Raw genomic sequence first — 24,594 nt, 5'->3', positions numbered from 1 at the left:
AGAATTTAATTACTTTTTATTTTTATGCTTACTCTAATAAATGTGAAAAGAGATTAATGTCGTAAAAAAATATACCAAATGGAGATCAAATAATGAATAAGGTAAATTAGTCAAATTCTAATTCTAATCGACATTTACTTAAAAATATACAAAAGATAACATGACAAGTAAAATGAGCTAAACGGAGAATATTTAAAAATTAAAAAATAATATTTCTTCATTTAAATAGAAAATCAATTTCTATTTTGTTTCGTTTTAAACATGTAAAATTAATTTAATAATTTGAATTAGAATTATCCAAATCAAAATTTGATAAAAAATAATAAGTATTTTACACCTTTAAATTAATCGAATTAAAATTGAAAGTATCAAACCCATGCTTAAATATTGCTATTATTTTATCTCAAAGAGAGAGAAAATAGTTTCCTTTTAAACAAGTCTTCTCTTTTAAAAAATATTAATAAATTTGCCGATTTTGTATTCGTAGCAAACACTAATATAATAAAGTTTTAGATACGACACAAACTACAATGTTATATTAATCGTGTTTTGAACATAGTGTGTATATATATATATAAAAAAAAACGATATCCAAACACAACTACATACACATGATCATACGCACTATAATCTTAAGTTAAAGTGTTGGTAAAAATGCGCGCAGCATGGCATAGACCGTCTAGTTTTAGAATAAGAGATAGTCAATGTTGGGATTTTTGGAAGACCTATTAAAGAGAAGGATAATATTGAGAAAAATTAATTAACATACCATTTGATTTTGAAAAATTCATTTATTTTGGACCATAAAAAAGTTCCAGAAATTTATTTATATTGGAATGGAGGGAGTAGCTTTTTTCTCGCCCATTAATAAAAACAATAAATATAAGGTATTCTTCAATATAAGAATATAATTGGAAACAACACTAATTATTGTCTTGAATTCCTTAATCGATAATTATTTTGGGATAATTATGGGACTGGACGGAGTATTTTATATTTTTAAAAGTTTCGTAGCATTCCCAACTTCCACTTCCCAACCCTTTTGATCAATTTGGTTTATTTGACTCAATAAATTAACTTTGTAATGGATAAGGTTGTTATTACTTTACCATGTTGGACTCCAGTCTCCAGGTGCTGAATTCACATTAACAACCTGAATAAAGATTGACCCGTGCCACTTCCAGACTTTGAGGTATAAGGGGACCATTCAAACATTGCTGTTGTTTCTTTTACTGTTATTCTCATTTTGGGTCATTACTAAAAAAGTAGGGATAAAGCGCACCATTCCCCCCCCGAACTATACCCGAATTTCTTCTACGACACACCTTACCTTCCTGCGTCACTTACCCCCAAACTTATTTAAAACGGAATAATTACCCCTAAAAGTTGATGCCCATTCTCATATGGGAGAGTGACATACACTCTCCTTGCCACACGTGTATTTATTTGTTTTCTTATTTTTTTTTTTTTTAATTTTTTTGAACTTACGTGTCAATTTTTTTTAAAATAAAAATAAAAAACTTAATTTTCATTAAAAAAAAAAAAGAGTTTTAAAACCCGTCTTTTTTTTAATTTGAAAATTTTATTTTTTTTAAACCCATTTAAAAAAAAAAAAAAAAAACTAAAAACATGGATTAAAAAACTGAATTTTCTTTTAAAAAAAGGATTTTTAAAACCCTTTTTAAAAAAAAAAAAAATTGAAAATTTGTTTTTTTTTTTAAAACCCGTTTTTGAAAAAGAAAAAAAAAGCGAAAAATGATTTTTTTTTTAAATATGGAAAAATGGATTTGTTAAAAATATGGAAAACTTGATTATTTTTTTAAAATGTCTTAAAAATCTTGATTTTCATGATTTCATTTTCTTAGGACACTTTTATTTTTCAAATAAAAATCCGGAAAAGTGTTTTTCTTGCCAAAATGTGAAAAAAAAGCTGAATTTTTATAAAATTTTGAAAAAAATTAATTATTTTCTTAACATGTGGAAAACCCTTTTTTAAAACTAAATGTGGAAGACTAGATTTATTTTCAAATTTTAAGAAAATGCGAATTTTTAAGAAAAAAAAAAAAAATTAAGTTTTCCCCTTTTTTGTATTTTCACTCTCTCAAAGAGAGTGAAACACACTCTCTTTACCACATCGGCGTTTAGGGGGTAACTATTCCGTTTTAAATAAGTTTAGGAGGGTAATAGGGCCCGGAAAGGTAAGGTGTGTCGTAGTAAATCGGGTATAGTTCGGGGGTAATGGTGCCTTATCCCAAAAAAGTATGGAGTATCTTGTTGCCAAGTACCATGCAAAAACAAATTATGTATAATTTGAGGTCACATATTGATAAAAAATTTCACCATTTTGTTGACCATACACCGTCCATTAAACAGTCTAGTCCGAGGTTCTTTATGTATCCTTTATACACACTGTAGATGAATAACATGAATTTACATGGATTATGATTATTTAATAGTTATGTTTTTTCATTATAATAAATTAATTTATCATGGTAAGTTGATATAGATTTATACAACATTGGATGGGATAAGTATATTAATTATCTGTTAATTAGCTAGTTACACACACATATAGGTCTACATGTATTCATCTAATAAACACCACTAAGGATTGTGGTGAGATGAATAAGATCGATAGGTCTGTCCTTAACTAAAGATTTCAGATTCTAGCCTTAGAAATTTATATTTTTAGTGATATGTGCTTCTCCTTCTAATTGATCTTATACGACACAAGTTTAAATTAATCGGGCCAGTAAGTTTCAAATGGTTATATTAGAAAAAGCGGTCGATATATCCGCCCCCTCTTCTTTATCTATGAATTGGAACATCTAATTAATGATCAATTGTATAGTCAATTAATTTCAAATTATTTACTAATAATTTGAAAAAGTAGACTGCAATTTCTCTTATTGAACAATCATGATACTTTCCAATTCGAAATTCTTTATACCGTAGTCGATTTCTCCTTAAATAATACACTTCTGACAATATCTTCAAAATCCTTTGATATCCAGTACTCACCAACTAGGACAGGCCTAGTGGGACTACACATTAGAAGGGAAAAACTAAATACAAGAAGAAATTAAGGAAAAGCTACATCACTTAAAATTTAGCTACATAATATTACAAGCATTTGGATTTTCATCACTGAACATAAGGGAAGACTGTTCTTCAACTGGAATTAAGTGAGCAACAGCAGGATCAGTAGTGGCCCTTACAAAATTGGGAGGTGCCTTTCTATCATAAACACCAGCAGCATAAGGATGTGCCACCATACTATGAGGCACACCATAACTCACACTTTTTACCAGTGGATTGTGCCACCATAACTCACCCTTTTTACCAGAGGATTGTGCTGCCTTCAACACTTTCTTAGCCTCCACTAATCCTGTTACCGTTGCTTTCTGTGGCTTTAAGTCCATCTCCACTGATTTTGCACCTAACCATGTCAATAATTGAACCCAATTAATTAATAGACAGAAAATATTTATCCTATACGATACTCCTTCTATATCAATTGATGTGATTTTTTTTTTTTTTTTTTTTCATCCCTCCCCCAAAACAATGATATTTTTTTAATTAGTAACAATTTAATTTTAAACTTCTCATTTTACCCTTAATGGGATGATTTATGGTCTATGTATGACTTGTTTTAGATCACAAATTTAAAAAAAAAAAAATTCTTTCATTCCTAAACTTCGTGCTCAATCAAACGTCATCACATAATTTGAACGAGGAAGTACTAAATAATTATTGTTAGACTATTTCGAAAATTTATATTTGTAAACGCTATAACTTCAAAGTTAAATCATATAAATTGATGGCATAAATTTTTTACGATGTCGAAGTCTTTAAGAAAATAGTAGATTACCAGGTGCAACAGGTAAGGTTAATCTGATTGTATTAGAAAAATTCATCAGCAAGTTATCTTCACTTATTTCAGTATAACTTAGGAGGTAACCTATGTTATTTTCAAAAATAAGAAATTCACGACGAACTATAAAATAAAATATAGGGAGAGAAAAGTAGATTATTTAAATATGAAAAGTAAAATATACCTTTGACTCCCGAGACAAAATTGTGAACCTTGTTGGAAGATGTCTTTGCTTCCCCCTTAAGCTATTCTTATACAAACCAAAGCTAAACTTATTCTACCCCAAAGTATAGATGACGTGATGTGTCATGTGTCTGTGGCTCCAATGCTCATTCGTACAGTGGCTATCTGATCGAGGTCGATCGATGTGACACGAGTTGTTGGGAATGGGAGACGATAGCGCATTTCCTCGACATCTCCAGTACCTGGTTACTCGAACACACCCGGGTGTGTAATTTTCCTAATACATGTAGATAAGCAATTTTCTTGACAGTCAGTTCGCTATAATCCATACATCCCCCAATTAAGGTGTAGTCTTGTAGAAAATATTTTGACTACTCGATAACAGAGAGATGCGATTACACGCATGAGAAACACTGATTATACAAGGTTTTATTCCATTTTAATCAAATCAACAAGACACATTTTCTTGTTTTTCTTTCCAGTTCATTTTTTTTATTCTCGTTTACCTTCTTAAATTATCATTTAAAGTTTTTCTTTTTCATTTTCTTATGTTCGTAGCGTCCACTACACATAGCATCTACTATACATACATATAATTTAAGTCACCTCGTAAAAGTAACATATATAACCTTGGGATATTAATACTTATATACAATCCTCAATAGATATCGATTATTTTTTCACCTAAGAATAGGTTTTAGCAATTGAAACCAGACAAATTGGCATTGTATAGTCATATTCAGTTATACGCTTCAAAAATATAGATCCCCTAAAAATTATAATGCATCCGTTAGTCAAAGTAGTAAAGCATCTAACTTTTTTTTTTTTTTCTTATGTCTTTTTTTGTGTGTGTGTGTGTGTGTTGGATTGAATGGGCGTGAGTGTCTATGATTGAAATTGGTGAGAAACAACTCGATAATGTCATATACAAAATTTGAGAAAGATTACGGTGTAATGTAGACTGTTTTTTGAGACAAAAATCAGACTTGAAAATGCCCTTATGAAATATGTATATCGCACACAAAGATTTTCATGGACACCTTTGCGACAAGTGTATATCACGTTGTCTATCGTCTATATTGTTAGTAAATATATCACACATATTTCATGGATATACATAGTTATACATGAGATATAATAGATAACAAATATATAGTGGCACATACAATACACATGGGAATAACAAGGTATCCGGCGGAGGATACACATATGGAAACGTCTTCAACGACCTCGAGTTTCCAATTTGGAACACTACAAAAGAAATTGGAATTAGCTACAATAACATACAATACACATGGGAATAACAAGGTATCCGGCGGAGGATACACATATGGAAACGTCTTCAACGACCTCGAGTTTCCAATTTGGAACACTACAAAAGAAATTGGAATTAGCTACAATAACATTCGCTAATCCGCCGTTAAATTTCTCGTAACTACTTAAAAAATTTGATGACGCTGGAACGTCGGAGGTGTGCCAATATTGGCTAGGTTAAGAACCACAATATGAGATGATAGCCGATAAAGAGGCCACCTTAGTTGGCTAATTTCAAGAATAACTCAATTACTTATTAAGAGGAAACAGATTCTCTTAAAAGAAGCAAACTAAAGCCCGAAATTTATATGAAAAGTTTATAACTCAAAACAACATAGTTTATATTAAAGGATACAATCCATATTTATAGGCTACCAAATCTAAGAAGTTTAGGTATCTATTCAATGTGGGACAAGTTCTCCAAAATGATAAGGTTATGACTTAAAAGATAAGAACAACAACTGCTATTATATCTAGATAAGGTAATTAGGACAAGGATGATAAAAGATAAGCATGTATCAACATAATGTAAGCGCCTGCATCATCATGAGATAAGTTGCATCATCAAGTTGTAAACGCCTGCATCATTATGTGATAAATTTCTGCGTCATTTGATAATCTGTCACTAATTTGTCGACGAATAGTATTAGCGGCGGATTTCGTTGTTTAGCTATAGATTTTGTCCGTAGTTAATTCTTGTTCTTTTAGTGGTGAAATTCAACTCAAATCTGTTTGAATTCATCTCCATACTGCTCCAAAATTGATATTCAAGCTCCTAAAGACGTTTTCAACAAAATTCGAATCACCAAATCAAAACTAGAGTCCTTATATACAAAATTAGTGAAAATGTACTAACTATTCTCTATGCATGCCTTTTAATTGTTAATCCGAATTTTTAAAATATCGTTTAGAAATTCTCCCTCATCTGAAATTCTTATAAAAAAAGATCTTGAGTATTGAAAGAAGGTGGGGAGAACAATAAGGCCATGAAGTTATTAAATTGACTTGTATAGTCTTCATTTTCCGAAAGTATTTCAGAAGAGAGACATATCTATCCATAATTCAATATTTAAGTACAATAATAGAGAGATTTGAAGAGAAGATTTGAAATATTTAAGAAAATTAATTGGACAATACCCTTAGAACATAGAGGGGGAAGATTTGAAACTTTAAAGTTATTTTAACGGATGAAGTTTCTAATTATGAAATACAATATTTTTTTTTTTTTTAGCCTGAAATGTGAAAATTGACTATCGGATGTCAATTTTGTTAACTTGGATTGTTTTGTCATTTGGCAATTTGTTGTAATATATGCCTTTGTATATGGTTAAATGGGTGGTTTATGCTGAATTTGGATGGATTGAAAGCAGGATGAGCTAATAATAGAGGATCATTAACCCGCTCAAATATTATTTGGGTTAGATGGGTTGGGTCACTATGGGGTAAATTAAATGCCAATGCCCAGCCCTCCCATATCTTGTATAGTGTAATTTCTTTATTTATTTTCTTATAATATATATATATATATATATATATATATATATATATATATATATATATATATATATATATATATATATATATATATATATATATATATATATATATATCAAACAAAATATTTTGAAAAGTATTTTGTCAAGATTTTTCATAAATTAATTGGGCTATATATTTAGCCCAAAACAGCAAACTTTTGGATGGGTTTAATCAAACAAGTCAAGATGACTTAAGTCATGTAAATGGACTGATCATTTACCGTCCAAACTTGAGCTGATCGAACTAACATATTTTCATTAGCTATTTTATCACCTCTACTTCTATAATTGAATTCTCTCAGCATCGGATTGCTTTTATTTGTTTCCAAAAGTAAACAAAACATATATATCAAACAAAATATTTTGAAAAGTATTTTGTCAAGATTTTTCATAAATTAATTGGGCTATATATTTAGCCCAAAACAGCAAACTTTTGGATGGGTTTAATCAAACAAGTCAAGATGACTTAAGTCATGTAAATGGACTGATCATTTACCGTCCAAACTTGAGCTGATCGAGCTAACGTATTTTCATTAGCTATTTTATCACCTCTACTTCTATAATTGAATTTGCTCTCAGCATCGGATTGCTTTTATTTGTTTCCAAAAGTAAATCCTGGTTGATAGTTATATTAGCCCCAAATGTGCTCAATGTAGGCCATTTTGTAATGGGGCGGACTCACCAATACAATTGCAAAGCATACTGTATAATGTATATTTTAAAATTTTGTAGGGGAACTTGCTGGCAATTACAAGTTGGAAATTATTAGCACTAATATTTGCTAACGTTAAATGGTTCATGCTCGGTGAAGTGCATAAGGTCTATACTACTTAATAAGTAGTAACTGGTGATGATTTCCTTTAGCGTGTAGTATTTAATTTTTTCACATTCTTTTTTTATTATTTTTCCATCAATAAAATTTCTTTTTTTCTTTTACAATTGTTGTTTTGTTGATATTGGTAACAAAAAATTGCGTGGATTTACCTTCATACGGACTGGTCTTCAATTTTTGCCCCTCAAATAGGTGGTCTTTAATTTTGCTCCTACTTCTCATTTAATGAAAATTTGTGGGTCAAAGTACCCTTATTTGCGCGACTACGAAATCAGAGATTCCGATTCAAACCTCGGTTGAGTTAAAAAAAATAAATAATAATAATAATAAAAAATAAAAAATCGTAAAGAGCGGATTTTCATAGAAATTATGCCTATTTGGGATAAAGATATGCCTTAAGGCATAACTATGGTATATCCTATGAGACTGTGCCTTAAGGCATAATGTTACCGAATAGGCATAGTTTGCTATGAAAATTTATTGCGAATTTTTTTTACTTTGTTGGGATACTACAGAATTAAGCCCTAAGGCATAACTTTATCCCGAATAGGCATAGTTTACTATGAAATCTTGCCTGATGATTTTTTTTTTTTAAACCATGCTGGGGTTCGAAACCAGAATATCAAAGTATTTTCGATCACCTTTTTAACTGAAGAGTTTGAGGGACAAAAATTAAAGACCACCCTGAAATAAGGGCATTCTTACGAATTTCCCTATTGGTAATAGTATAGTAGACTAGTAGTTTATGTTTGGAAAAATAAAAATCAAAATGTAAAGGAAAAGCAAATGCAAATGAAAAAGTAGGAAAAGGAAGTTTTTATTGTGCGGATTGCCCTTCAAAAGCACTGGTCTTTAATTTTTGTCCCTCAAATTTGAAATTTATAGTTTTTGTTTTTTGCCTAAAAACTCATGGGTTCCTGGTTCGAATCCCCACTCAGACAAAAATAAAAAATAAAAAATCGCAAGACAGAGGTTTAAATTCGCTAGGCATAGTTTGCCTATTCGACATAGTTTGCCTTATGCCTAAAGGCAAACTCCACCTCAAGGAAGAGTTTGCAGGCAAATTATGCCTGATGGCTTATAAAAATATGCCTGAGGCCTAACTTTGGTTTGCAAAACTATGTCTGAGGCCTAACTTTGGTTTGCAAAACTATGTCTAAGGCCTAACTTTAGCTTGCAAAACTATGCCTGCAGGTAGAGTTTACAGGCAAACTATGTCTGATGGCTTGTAAAACTATGCCTGAGACCTAACTTTGGCTTGCAAAACTATGCCTAAGGCCTAACTTTGGCTTGGAAAACTCTACCTACAGGTAGAGTTTTGCATTCAAAATTTTGGCTGAGGCCTAACTTTTGTCCGAATAGGCCTAACTTTGCTACAAAACTCTGTCTTGTGATTTTTTTTAACTAAGACGGAATTCGAACCCCAAACCTCATTGTATTAGGCGAAGAGCAAAAATTAAAGACCACCAATTTGCTGGACAAAAATTAAAGACCACCTCAAGATAAGGACATTCTTGCGAATTGTCCGAAAAGGAACGGCCCATTAATATGGCCCGGCAAAGAAGGGGAGCAAGCAGCCCAACTAGACGTTTGTGACTAGGGGTATGTGTTATGCGGATTAAACTGAAAAATTAAATCAAAACCAAATAGAATTTTAATTTGGACTGATTTTATGGTTTGGTTTCGGATAGAAATTTAATCTTTTGTTCTTTTAACTTGGTTTCGAATTTAAAAAAATAAAAATAAACACGAACACATATATTATTTTTGTTTAAGATATAAGTATCATTTAAGGGAGTTTGAATTTGAGAGTTCTACCACTTTCAGCTGTACCTACTAACTTCTTTGTATAGTACAGTATAAAACGCCTTATTCTTATAAGGTATGCACACGTATTTTCTAAACTTTTAAATATTGTGTTTTTTTCAGTTTTATTTGTGACTTTAATGAGAAAATATATTTACGAGATTTGACATTATTGTTTTTCATTCTCTATAAATGTTTATTTTTTTTCGCCATTCAAATATGATTATTCGATTATATTAATATTTTATATGACACAACCGAATAATCGAATAAATCAAAATAACCAAATTGAAGAAAGATCGAACCAAATTGAACTTGTTTTGTTTCGATTATACCATCCGATTTCAAAATAGAAAACCGAAAAATAGAAACTGATAAATACAAAATCGAACCAAAAATCGAATGCACAAAGCACACCCCTATTTTTCACCACTTTTTCAACGTTAATAGGTTGAACTGAACTCACCGCATTCCTTCAGTCTATGTATTTATTTCTTTAGTCCTTTACATATTTTTTGAAGAAAATATTAATGACAAGATTTATTTGATTTAGCGTTCTTTATTCTTTGATCTCTCAGATTTTTTCTTCCTCTTTATAGGACATTTATTTGGAACACCGATTGTTAAACAAAAATGACAAGTAAGTACTACCGGAGGTAGTATAATTAAGGGCGACGTTAGGGGACGAATCTTCTTCGCCGGAAATAACACTGTTTATATAAGGTTAATTATATGTATATATATTATTTTGAGAAAACATTATGTATGTGTCTATAAATATATATAATAAATGTTGAATCTTCTTGACTTTTTCGTGTGTATACTTCTTAATATTTTGAATCTCTTTAGCGAACTTTTTGGCTCAACCGTGAATATAATGATACATAAATAAAAAGACCCGCAAAAAATAATGTATAAGAAGTTAATGGTCTCAACCTCAATCAGAAAAGTTCGTAACTCTTTGTGACCGTAGTTTTCTCATTACTAGCGTAAACAATCTATGAAAAGTATTTTTTTTTCTCCATTATACAAATTAAATACGGCAACGTTGTCACAATTAAAAAGTACATTGCCTATATGGTTAGCATACAATTCATGGTCATTATCATAATGATATGATTTCAGATAATAAAAATATATTGGTTATAAAATAGTGCAACTAATTCATCAATAGTATAAACAATGTGTAACAATCGTTCTTTATTTATTTCAGTTTTCTCCTTTAAACACGAATGGATGAGTCGTAATCAAGTTGCTTGAACGACAAATCTTCCAATTCTTTTTGTATGCAATATTCTCCAATATAATCAGTGATTGCTAGGCCAAAGGAGGATTGAAAGGCGAAAGGTGTATTTTTGTTTTATCTATTCTGTTAGTTTCTCATTCTCCACATTTGCTCATTAAGATTTTTTAGAGTAAAAGAGTCAATCTCTTTGCCATATCACTTTCTTGGGTAAAAGACCTTTGTATTCAATTTTGACAATATGAACTTTTGGATTCTCATTAGAGGTGTCAAACGGGGGGATTGGATTGAATTTGGGTGGGTCAAAATGGACTGAGTTAATAAGTGAGCAGGTTGTTGATCCGCCCAAAAATTACTTGGGCTAAAAAACAAGGGCTTATGTAGCCATATTAGATGGGGGTTCAACTAAAACCCCAAACTTTTGATGCGGGACATAAATTTATGTGTTAAAATTCATCAAAATTGCACTAAATAGTAGAAATGAACCTATAACTTTTAAAATATAATGGGTTCAATGCTAAGAATCTTAAATGGTTGAACCCCTAAAGTTTAAATTCTGGATCCGCCTCTGGCTGAAACGGATTGACTTAAAATGAGCTAAAAAGCGGGTCATAACACAACCCACCCAGCTCTCTGTGAGTTTTAATTTCTTTTATAATTTTGTAGTATCTGATAATTTTTTTTTTTTTTACTATGCCTATATAACATATTATAGGTCAATTTGGGCTGCATATCAGCCAAAATTTTAGGATATAAATGACCATCCGAATGAAACTATTGACACCGAATGACCCAAAAAACTTAAAAGACAATTTTTAGCTTTTTCAAAATAATTCATTTCGTAGCCTTTTTTTAATTAATTCCAGCTTATGAATAAAGTTGTATCGTTATTGTATAGAATATGTATCACTACTGTATATGTATAGAAAATGTATCATACGTATAAAAACTATATCATTGCTATAAATAATATATATCCCTACAATATGTGTGTAAAAATGTATCATTATTGTATAATTTGTATCTAATAAATGCAAAATCAACGTATATCCACTAATTATACACATTATACATATTTTTTTTTGGTAATACACATTATACATTATTATACATATATTATACATGTTTTGGAGATTGAAAGAAACTTGAAGTTAAAGCTTTGAACAGCAGTAACAACAACAACAACATCGCTGACAGCGGTAAGAACGTCGTTTCATTGCCATCGGCGTCATCGATTCCGAACACGAGCTACGTGGTGCAGCCGACAAACCAAGCTCTAAATTCTCTGTAGTGGAAAAAACACATCCAATTAAATAAAAACTGAATCCAGCAACATAAAAATTGAAATTTTCCTCAAGAATTAAACAAACAAAGAGGCAAAGCAACATAGTACATACAAAAATCTTAATTTAGATTAAAGAGACACACGGGATGATAAAAATTAATTGAAAAACGGACAAAATTACACTACATGAATCATAAAGACCGCAAAAGACCCACTGAGCGCTGAACCAAGTTCTCACGGAGGTGAAGAATCGGCAGCAAAGGCTCCCCTTCAAATAAATCGAGCTAGAGGTGGACGGTTCTGCTTTGGCTTTTGGATATCCGGTGGCTAGATTAGACATTAAATTGATCCTAAGGTCTAAGTTGGTACTCTGTATAAAGTATGGTTAAATTTATCTTTATCTATTCCTAAAAGGTTACGTGTAGAACTGTCAGGATGGGCTTGGCCCGCGAGGCCGGCCCAATCCAACCCTTTATTTAAGTAGGGTTGGGTTAGTATTTTTTAGGCATATATAAATGAGGGTACCTCAAAACCCCGGTGTTCTTGGCCCGCAAAAAAGTTGAAAATGGCGCCAAGTGGCATAATAAAGAATAATAAATTAATTAATTTTTTAAAAAATATAAGTAAATTAAACAAAAAGATAAAAGTTAATGAGAAAAAAAGAATGTACTTACTACTAAGTAGTAAATTAGAAATTAGAGTAATATTTTTTAGTCTTAGAATTTATATTATGTTTAATTTCTTTTGAACGTGATCGAATTAGTGATCAAAAATAATAATTTATATTTGTTCTCTTAAATTTTTTTCTTCTATGATATGAATTTAGGCAAGAATGGACGGTAAAAGATTCTATTTCATATTGAAAAAGTTTCATGTTCAAATTGTACCAAAAATCACTTAGAAAATGTTATTTCGGATGACGAAAAAACTTAAAGGGCTGGCCCGCCCTAACCCGCGGCCGCTTAGGGTTGGGTTGGGGCGCCGCCATTCTTCAACCACCAATTAAAAGCGTCGGCCCCCGTCCTACCCCATTTAATTCTTTGGCCCTTTAGGGCTGGGTTGGGTTGGGCTGGGCCAGCTCATATTGACACCTCTAGTCACGTGGTGTCCTTTTTCTAAAATTTCTATGAACTAATGAACTGGGCTAAAATTGGTTGAGCTAATGAATAAGCGGGTCAATAATGGACAATTTGCAGGATTGTCCTTCGCTAGGGGTGGTCTTTAATTTTTACCCCTCAAATTGGTGGTCTTTAGTTTTTGCCCTTCGCTAAAAATCCCTTGGTTTCGGATTCGAACCCCCCCCCCCCTTCCCCCGGTAAAAAATTTTACAAAAAAAATTCGCAGGGTAGAGTTTGGATTCGAATTGCGAAAATTTCTTATTTTTTTAATTTTTTTATGAATTTGAGGTTCGAACCAAAATCTCTCGGGGTATTAGGCGAAGACAAAAATTAAAGAACACCAATTTGAAGGACAAAGATTAAAGACCACCCCAAATAAGGGCAATCCGCACAAAAAAAAGGTCAATAATCAGCTCAACTATAAACGAGTTAGACGGGTTATGTTTTCATGTGCTAATTACTACCCCTAGTTCTCATTATCAACCATATTGTAGTTGTATGTATTCAAATACGACAAATGATGTGGACTATAGGAAAATTTAATGTATTTATTTATGATAAATATTCTTAATTAGAGACAAATCTAGTATTTAACGGCAACAAATCTACCATATATCTATAGTATATTATTCAGCATGAACTCTCTAACTTGAAATTTAAATTACTTATTTACCCTTCAAAAACCTAAATACCATCCTTTAAAAAATAAATAAAAACACTATATTTATTTGAATGGATGTAATCTTTCAAATTAATAACTAATCGGAATAAACTACCGTTTACTCTTTTGTTTTTGTTTCAATCGCTGTGCCTTTTCAATTAAGACAAATACACTGTTGGCTAGCTTTTAGAAAATCGAGAACACCACCTTTATAAAAGACTATCTTTAGAAGCCTTCAAACAATTATTTTCACTAACATATATATACTCCAATGTTAGTGGCAACTGGCAACCGGAATTGTTTGCATTCACCAAGATTCTCCCTTCAAATTGCTTAGTGTTCCCTCCTTTTATGCATTTTCCATTTATTTCTTTTTTGCATTAGTTCTACTATAATACTATATGGATTGCTATTATATCTTTTTTTACAATAAATGATCTTTTTTTTTTTTTTTTTGTTGTACTCATGGCTTCGTAACTATTATATTTTTACAATAAATAATATTTTCCTTTGTTGTGCTCATGGCTTAGTATTATAACTTATTAAATATATATAAATTCAAGAGTCGGACACTTAATTGAAAAAGGCTTAATACATATGCGGCCCCCTAATTGATTTCTTTTTTCCATTTTGGCACCTTAACTAAGTGTTGTTTCTATTGAACCCCTGAACTCTTCCTTAGGTGTGTCTATCAAACACAATCCGACTTACATAGTATTCTATCTTCAATGTAAGAACATGCTAATAGATATTCTAATATAATTATGCCATCTTTTAGTTAAGAGATTAGCAACAATTGAGAGGAGGAGGGGGGGGGGGGGAGGAGGAGTAGCTCTTAATTAAGCTCGCAGTGAAAAAGCGAAACCAGAAGAAATCGACACATTCATGACCTAAAGAATAGCTTACCACATGTCTAAAATATTACTCCACCTTCATTTCCCTAATTTAATTCTGCTTCTAATAAAAATCAGATTTAGGGGATTTGATAGACATACTTGGGACGAGTTCAGGGGTTTAATAAGAACAACACTTAATTGAGGTGCCAAAATGAAAAAAAGGAACAAATTTAGGGGACCGCATATGCATTAAGCCATCGAAAAACAAGGAATAAAATGTGGCTTAATGGTTAATTTGACAAGGTAGGGGTGATGGGACTAACTGATCTCATGTTACGTGCAGCATATGAGACTAATCTGACCACGTACCTGAATAGTATGTTATCGAACGCACCATCGCAAAAAATTAATCAAATTGGATACTAAATTTTTTTGTACAAATACACAATTATCTTTCTTTTGCTACCTACTGTTTTTTTATTTTTTTATTTTTTTATTTCACACATTTATTTTAATGAAGACACTAGCAATGTTTATATGTTTCGCTTGTTTAGGCATTGCACCATATTGAAAGATTATGCGGGAGATATTAGTAGCTCAATTGGTTGACTACCTGAACTTTCATCTTATTGGTGATTTCAATTTCCCGCCTTGTAATCGTCTCTCCCATTTCCCCTTCCCCTAAACCCTATGTAATTAAAAGAAGAAAAGAAAAAAAGAAGAGATTATGTTGTTTTGGCTTAAGTAAATCTATTGTTTGCTAGGTTTGGTGTTTGTCCGGAACGTGTTAGTAATTTGTGTTTTATTAATATATGTATATATAGATATGCTATCATTAAAGGATTCCATTCTATAATCTAATAAAGTATTAAAATATTTGGACTTATAAAGTAAATATCAATTAATATGGGGGTTACTTTAATAAGTAGAAACCCAATGGTCATTTCTTCGTGTCTGACGGAGACTTATTAAAAATGTATTGTTTAAACCTGAAAAGACACTTAAACGTATCATATAAGAATGTGATCCCTAGGTCAGAAATTACGTTCTTTTCTTTTCTACCCCATGTCTGCGAAGACACAATTAAGAGCAGTATCCAAACATAGAGGATCATGTCTCCTTCAATCAATTCATGCAATGGATTAGTGGCCTTACTGTTCTTCATCATGTCTATTGATTTACTTGTGATCATGTGTTGTTAATCAAGTATTCCAACCGAATGAGCTTTAAGCATGGTATTTGTATGTGTGTGTGAATACAATAACAAGAAATTAGATATATTTATGTTTTCTTGAAACTTGTTAGATTCAAAAGAAAATGAATCTATAATGCTACTTAGAAATTCGGACCCTTCAAATGGCTTATGCAAATGTATAAAGACTAGCAATACATGCCCGTGCGATGCACGAGCCGAACATGTCTATTCACTTTAATTAGCCAGTCTTTAATGTTTGTATTTTGAAAATAAATTTTAAAAACATTCTAATTGTTATTATACATAGTAACATATACAAAATGTATTTTATGTACCATCACTTTAGTTATAATTAAAAAATGAAGTTTAAAAATTGAAAACATATGATGGAATTAAGTCTTCGAGATGGAAAGAGTCGGACTTTTTTTCTCATTGTCATGACAATGAAAGTTGTTCATCGATGTGAAAAAGAAAATTAGTAAGAATATGAGGGAAAATTAATATTTTAATTCTAGATTTTTTTCTTTTAAATTCTTTAATATCTTATATGTATACTGACAGGTTGATATCCATTTCAATTAACTAACTGTTTCGGATCCAAATATAAGAACCATTGTTGTATATATTGGATTTTTTAAAAGCAAAACTAAGAAATATTTTTATTAAATTAATTAAAAAATATATTATAATTTTTTATATTAACAATTATAGATTAAAAAAATTGTTACAAAAAAATCAAAATTAGAAAGATATATGTTATATCGCAAATCACCAAATTTTAATTCCGAATCGAAAATATAAAGTAATACATTTTATAAATGTAAAGAAACAATAATCAAAGACTGCAAAGGAGAGTAAAATAAGTAAAGTATTGGCAAAGAAGGAAAATGGGGATAAAAGTCATTCCCTCCCTTCACTTTTACTTGTCCACGTTAACTTATTAAGAAAAAGAATTTTTTCTTCTTCTTATTTTATCCTTCACATTAATTACTCATATTCAGATCATATTGTGAAGCTATTGAGACTATACACCAATAAATATGGATATTATGATAAAATATATACTTCATTTATTAATTCTTAAAGAACGTGGAAGGTCAAAAGTGGGCAAGTTATGTGTAGGAGAACTAAAATTAAAGTGCATGCGTGTATACATGAGAAGAGAATAAATACTTAATACTATGACATATGTCCAAGTGGGATAAAAAAGTAGTTGGTTAAAGTGTATAATTTATATAACTTTTGGTACAAATTTGCATTGCTATTGTTTGTCCTCTCTTCACGTTTAAAGTATTGACAAAGAAGAAAAACGGGGATAAAAGTCACTCTCTCCGTTTACTTTTACTTGTCCACGTTAACATATCAAGAGAAAGAAATTTTTGTTCTTATTATTAATTTTACCCTTCACATTAATTACTCATTTTCAAATCATTTTCGAAGGTTATTGAGACTTACACCAATAAATATGAATATTATAGGAAAATATATACTCCCTCCGTCCCATATTACTTGTCACTTTTCCTTTTGCACGCCCCTTAAGAAATCATAAATAAAAGATGTACTTTACTATCTTACCCCTATCTCTCTCAAATAAATACATTCTAATCAAAATTGACTATTTTCACGAACATTTATTACTAAGGGTAAGATGGGAAAGATTTAATTCATTTTATCTTGGTTTTGTAAATGAACAAGTAACTTGGACATATATTTTTAGCAATGTGGCCAAGTAATATGGGACGAAGAGGATAAGATGAGAAAGATTTAATTAATTTTATCTTGGTTTTGTAAATGAACAAGTAACTTGGACATATATTTTTAGCAATGTGGCCAAGCAATATGGGACGAAGAGGATAAGATGGGAAAGATTTAATTAATTTTATCTTGGTTTTGTAAATGAACAAGTAATTTGGACATATATTTTTAGTAATGTTTAGTACTTCATTTATGAACAAGTAAAAGTACACGGAGAAAATAAAGATGTATCGGAGAATTAAAATTGAAGTGCGTATGTGTATACATGTGGAGAGAATAAATATTCAGTATCATGACATATGTCCACGTGGGATAAAAAAGTAGTTTAGTAATGTTGTCAAGTAAAATGGGACAGCGGGAGTACTTCATTTATTAATTCTTAAAGAACTTGAAAAGTCAAAAGTCCACAAGTATAAGTGCACGGAGAAAATAAATGTGTCGGGGAATTAAATTTGAAGTACATACGTGTATACATGAGAAGAGATAAATATTCAGTATTATGACATATGTCCACGTAGGATAAAAAAATAGTTAGTTTAAAATGTACAATTTATATAACCTGTGGTACAAATTTGTATTGCTTTGTTAGTTCTTCACACTTAAATATATTAGAAACGGTTAATAGAGGATAGGACAACAATAACATAATTCATACATGCAGAAATTACAAGAAGTCATCTTCTATAAAGCATGTCTTTCTCCCAAAAATTCAATTTTTCTCCTGAAAATGAAGGGTGTCCTTTTCGTTTGAAAATAATTACTTATACATTTAAATTTTTCAATTAAGATAAATAAAACACAAATTCAAATAATAATATTATTTTCAAAGTTTTGTTTGATAATATTACTATTATATTATAAAATCGGGTGTTGCATGACTTGATATTCACACGTGCGGAGAAACTAGTTAATATATATATATATATATATATATATATATATATATATATATATATATATATAATATACTCACACAAACACACATATTTTTTATGTTTTTTCTTTAAATATTTTGAATACACGTGGACTAGAGGCAAATCCAGTATTTAACAGTAACAATATACCATTTAATATATATACATATACATACTTTTAAATTTTTTCTTTAAATCTTTACTATGAACATTTATTATGTGAATTTAATTTAAATATCATAAATTGATTTTTTGACCATTTTAGAATAGATGATAAATTGCTAAAATTTAATTGCATTTTCATCCGGTTTATCTTCATTAGGGTGATAAAATCCCGAGAAACCTATAGAGAGGCAGTAGCATTAAATTCTGAGCATTATAAATAAGACTCATATGTCCGCTTAATGATCTACTCAATTAAAAATTTCTTCCAAGTGATCTCTTGTGAAGGTACTGTTGTTTGGGTTACTGTTTTTTTCTCTGATTTCACAATGTAAAATCATTTATCTCTCATTTCTTTTTATTTAATTTGGAGTATCATATATAAAATCATAAAGGTCTGCATTTGAATTATGCAACCCATTAGATGCATTTTCCTTCTTTTCTTTAATTTGTGACCACTTTTTTGCTATAAATAATCTAATCATTAAGATATTTTATAAAGTATTAATATCATGAAAATGTTTTTTTCGCATAAACATTTTTGTAATTACGTGCTTTTATCACTATTCTGTTGATTCCATCGCACAATCAGAATCACCACCACCAATGACCTCTACCAATCAACCAGTTTTTGCAGCCACCATCAACAACCATTGCTACTACCAACCTCACAACTATCACTTCCAATTACCACACCAGGCACCTTTACCATCACCCACCCCTCTTATCCACAATGAATCATTCCTGCACAATCGTTCGCCAAGCTCTTCTACCAATCAAAATCACCTACTGTCATTATCACCAACCACCACCTGTTATCTTCACAAACTTTTACATTGTGACAGTCAATATCTATAACACCATCTATAATAAGATTTTCCTCTAAACATTTTTTTTTTGTGTGTGTGTGTGAATACACTAACAAGAAATTAGATATATTTATGTTTTCTTGAACGTGTTAGTTTCAAAAGAAAATGAATCTATAATGCTACTTAGAAATTCGGACACTTCAAATGGCTTATGCAAATGTATAAGGATGATTAATAGAGGTTAGGACAACAATATCATAATTACATGTAGAAATAACAAGAAGTCATCTTCTATAAAGCATGTGTTTCTCCCAAGAATTCAATCTTTCTCCTGAAAATGGAGGATGTCTTTTTTGTTTGAAAATAATTACTTATACGTTTATATTTTTCAATTAAGATAAATAAAACACAAAGTCAAATAATAATATTATTTTCAAAGTTTTATTTAATGATATTAATATTATTTTATAAAATCGGGTACTGAATGACTTGATATTTACACGTGCAACGCACGTGCGGAGAAGCTTGTATATATATATATATATATATATATAGACACACATACACACTTACTTTTTTTATTTATTTAAATATTTTGAATACACATGGACTAGAGACTTAGAAATTTTAATTAATGTATTTAGGTATGACAAATATGTTAACTAGAGGCAAATTCAGTATTTAACGGTAACAATATACCATTTAATATATATATACATATACATATTTTTTTTTTAAATCTTTAAATCTTTACTATGAACATTTAATATGTGAACTTAATTTAAATATCATAAATTGATCATCTGACCATTTTAGAATAGATGATAAATTGTCAAAATTTAATTGCATTTTCATCTGCTTTATCTTCATTAAGGTGATAAAATCTCGAGAAACCTACAGAGAGGCAGTAGCATTAAATTCTAAACATTATAAATAGGATCCATATGTCTGCTTAATGATAAACTCAATTAAAAATTCTTCCGAGTGATTACTTGTGAAGTTATTGTTCTTTGGTTTACTGTTTTGTTTCTCTGATTTCACAATGTAAGATCATTTATCTCTCGTTTCTTTTTATTTAATTTGGAGTATTATATATAAAATCATAAAGGTCCGCATTTGAGTTATGCAACCCATTAGATGCATTTTCCTTCTTTCCTTTAATTTATGATCACTTTTTTGCTATAAATAATCTAATCATTTAGATCTTTTATAAAGTATTAATATCATGAAAATGTGTTTTTTGCTTAAACATTTTTGTGAATACGTGCTTGTATCACTACTCTATTGATTCCATCGCACAATCGAATCACCACCACCAACGACGTCTACCAATCAACCAGCTTTTGCAGCCACCACCAACAACCATTGTACTATCAACCTCACAACTATCACTTCCGATTCCCACACCAGCCACTTTTACCATCACCCACCACTCTTATCCACAATGAATCATTACTGCACAATCATTTGCCAAGCTCTTCTACCAATCAAAACCACCTACCGTCATTATCACCAACCACCACCAGTTTTCATCACAAACTTTTACATTGTGACAGTGAGTATCTATAACACCATCTATAATAAGATTTTCCTCTAAATATTTATGGATTTAATGTTTAATTATTATTTTATTAAAATTTTGGTTTAATAATAAATTATACTAAGAAGTATATACATATTTGAATGCTGAGAAATCTGATATATTCAAATTTAGATATGTTATTAAAAAAATATATATAAACGAGGCCCAACACTCGCCTATATTAATAATTCTAATTTTGTTATATGGCCTATTTAGGTCTCAAAGCAATGATAATTCAGGAAATAGAAATGAGAAGGCTTCACAAATTTTTTATTGTTCTAACTTCCCAACTTTCGCATCTATGTTACAGGTGATGGAAATCAGACATACGCAGCGGAAGCAAATAGCCAGGATCAACTTACATGTAATATAGACAACACATAATCAAAGATTTTAATCAAATGTAAAATCGATACTTATCTCTTGGAGCGTGACCGCGGCTGGAAATCGAACCTTCAAGCATCAGCAAAAGCTGTCCACGTGTTCATCCTTTAGTTCCACAGTCTTCTGCTGTGTAACCCAAATAATACCAGAATTTGCGAAATTCGTGTGGACGAATTTCTATGGAAAAGTTGAAGAAACTTCTAAAACCCTTAGCCTCCTTATGGAATAAGACCCCTATTTTATATCTACAGGTTTAGGGTGTTTCACCCTTTTCCAAAACCTGTTGGGTCTTTATTTTCCACCAAGAAATAATATTCCATTTAATTCTTTATTATTCGGGCACAACAGGGACCACAAAACTTAATTAATGAGGCTTCCCATTATGGAATTAATTCAAAAAATCTGAATTAATCCTACCATAATAAATTACGAATTATTCCACTAAAAAATCGTAACTGCACTCCTCAGTTCAATTTCGAAATCATACATTAAAACTTATTTAACTCCCCATGTTAAGATTACAGATACCAATCAATTAAATTAAATTACTGATAATTTAATTCATAGACTAATTGAATCCTTTATATTTACGCACTAAACTTACATCATGTGACGGATAAAAAATCCACTGCGGTTTTCACATGAGACTTATAAGCATCCATAAAGGGTATCATCGGTCTCAAAGTCGAGACATGGATTCTATCAACTAATTATTATTTCACAAATGTAATTTGCCATTATCCAATTTACCGGAATACATAGACCCGCAATTGAGTCGTACTTTTAATAAATCAAAATAATGAACAAATCACATTGATCATAATAATTATATCAAGATTAAGAGTATAAGTACATTTAATGAACCAGAGAATTTGTTTTATATATTCAGTACAAAAACACTTATCTCTACTTGGTGCGTTCAATACATACAAAATGTAATAGCACAAGAAGACGGAACTATACCGTTCCCATAATGAAGATACATTATATTAATCTTGGGCTACAATCATACCGATGGCTTTGTCCAATTTCCATCTTAGATTGTGAACATAAATTTTATACTTATAAGAACCGACGATTTAATCTTCCGTGTATAAGCTAAACTCTATACACTAAATCATCTACTATATAAGTAAAGGACACACATACTAGTACATGATAGATTTAATTCTTTATTAAACAATGAATAAATAATTGTTCTGTAATAAATACTATATCCAAACACATGGTTAATAGTATATATCCCAACAATCTCCCACTTAGACTTTTAACCATGATAATTGTTAGAATATACCACGTCTAAACGCATGGTTAATGGTATATACCCCAACAATCTCCCACTTAGACTTTTAACTATGCATTTACAACTTTCACATGTATTCCTTTTGCATGACTACCAAAAGTCTTAGCGACTAAGCTCTTTGCAAAAATTAACTTACCAATTTATTTTCTGATGCAACTTCGTCTAGTAGTGCTTCGTCGTAGCGACCGGTTACGCTTACTAAGATCTCCGGGATCCTATCATGAAACTCTCCAAAAAAAAAATGTATTTCTTTTCGGGAATCCTATCATGAAATTCTCCCAAAGAGTATACACCGAACCGATCTTGGTTATTATTCTCCCAGCTACGACTAAGTACTACTACTATTATAGTCACACTATCATATTCACGAGTCTTAATATTATCTTCATTGCCTTTCGGTATTGAAATATTAACGACTTCGTATAGCGTTATTTGCTCAACATCACTCCCACTACTTAAAAGTAGTGAATTTCCCTACGCCTATTAACGTTTCTCCCATTACTTAAATGCAATGGAACGTCGAACCCCGACTTGTCGGTTAGATGTTCTTGAACTGCGAATTTTTTAGATGACTCATTTGCTATTTCTTTGCTCGGTTCTATAAAACTAGTTTACTTGTAACTTGGTTTATTAAATAGTCCTTTCTAAAAATCTAGCAATTGTAATAACAATTACCTTATTTTCTTTTAGGACAGTAAATAAATCTCTTTTCGTTCCCTTTGGATATCTAATAAACATGCGTACATCCGTTCTTGATTTTCACTTATCTGTTTTCCCTTTGAACACGTGTGCTAGACAACCTCATATCCGAACATGTTGCAGATTTGGCTTACATCCAATCCACTGTTCTATGGGTATCAAAGGTACTAACTTAGAGGGAATTAAATTAAGAATGTAACTCGCAGTTTCTAAGACATATCCCAAAACGAAAAAGCAAATATAAAAAGTCAATCATTAATCTTACCACTCATATTTCTTTTCTCTTCCACACCAATCTATTGTAGAATACTTAATGTAGACAATTGAAAATGCAATCCCTTTTGTAACTAATGAACTCTGCAAAGAGGTACTCGCCACTACGATCAAATCGCAGTGACTTAATATATTTTCCCTGACGCTTTTCATTTTTGCCTTAAATACCTTGAAATTTTCAAAGTATTCGGACCTACAGAGCATCAAATAGATATATTCATATCATGAGTAATCTTCTATGAATGTCACAGAATATTTAAAATCACCTCTTGCATTGAAGTTCAATATAAGACACAAATCAGAATGGATTGTCCTAACTTATCATTAACTTTATTTCCTTTTAAGATAAAAGGTCTCTTAGTCATTTTTCCTTCTAACTAGGACTCACAAGTTGGTAGTGCCTCTACTTTCAATGAACCTCAAAAGTTCATCATTTGACCAACTTCGAAATTCTATTCAGATTAAAATGACCTAACCACAAGCATCACAGATAAGTTCATTCAATTCACGAAGAAAAAAAAAAAAATTATTCTACGATGGAATGATTAACATTATTCGGTTCGAAAGAGTTATTAATTTAAAGGGTCACACATCAATGTACCATAAGAGATAAAATGTTTATCAAACTAAATAACACAAGAGTTACAAGAAAAATAAACTAACTATCCATCTCTTGTTTGGTTAGAAACTGAAAATAAATTCTTTAGAAACTGAAAATAAATTCTTTCTAACAGCGATTACATATAATGCATCCTTTAAATTAATGTCTTATTTCTATCAGAAGAAATTCCTGACTAGTAGTAAGTGGGTTGGATAAAATCTATTGAGAAT

General features: G+C 30.7%; 1 protein-coding gene and 1 long non-coding RNA gene across 2 annotated transcripts in view; one reads left to right on the top strand and one right to left on the bottom strand.

Annotated features, from left to right (window-relative positions):
- Positions 1-24,594, top strand: part of LOC132035464 (uncharacterized) — a 44,600-nt gene that overhangs the window by 5,785 nt on the left and 14,221 nt on the right. The window lies entirely within an intron of this gene.
- Positions 2,961-20,945, bottom strand: LOC132033023 (heavy metal-associated isoprenylated plant protein 24-like). The gene is made up of 2 exons (XM_059422870.1): positions 20,852-20,945; positions 2,961-3,439 (listed from the first exon to the last, which is right to left on the bottom strand). Exons 1-2 carry the CDS (start codon positions 20,943-20,945, stop codon positions 3,114-3,116), a joined length of 420 nt encoding a protein of 139 aa, XP_059278853.1. The 3' UTR covers positions 2,961-3,113.

Source organism: Lycium ferocissimum, chromosome 10 (genome assembly GCF_029784015.1).
Source record: "Lycium ferocissimum isolate CSIRO_LF1 chromosome 10, AGI_CSIRO_Lferr_CH_V1, whole genome shotgun sequence".
In the NCBI taxonomy this organism is placed as follows: domain Eukaryota; kingdom Viridiplantae; phylum Streptophyta; class Magnoliopsida; order Solanales; family Solanaceae; genus Lycium; species Lycium ferocissimum.
This window is presented reverse-complemented; position numbering and strand designations above follow the sequence as displayed.

Bases quoted from the DNA above. Each gene is read 5' to 3' on its own strand.
- LOC132033023 (XM_059422870.1), bottom strand. From the start codon at position 20,945: ATGGTAAAAGTGGCTGGTGTGGGAATCGGAAGTGATAGTTGTGAGGTT. The intron at 3,440-20,851 runs GTAGACGTCGTT...TGACATGGTTAG, and splicing joins CTGCAAAAGCTGGTTGATTG to GTGCAAAATCAGTGGAGATG.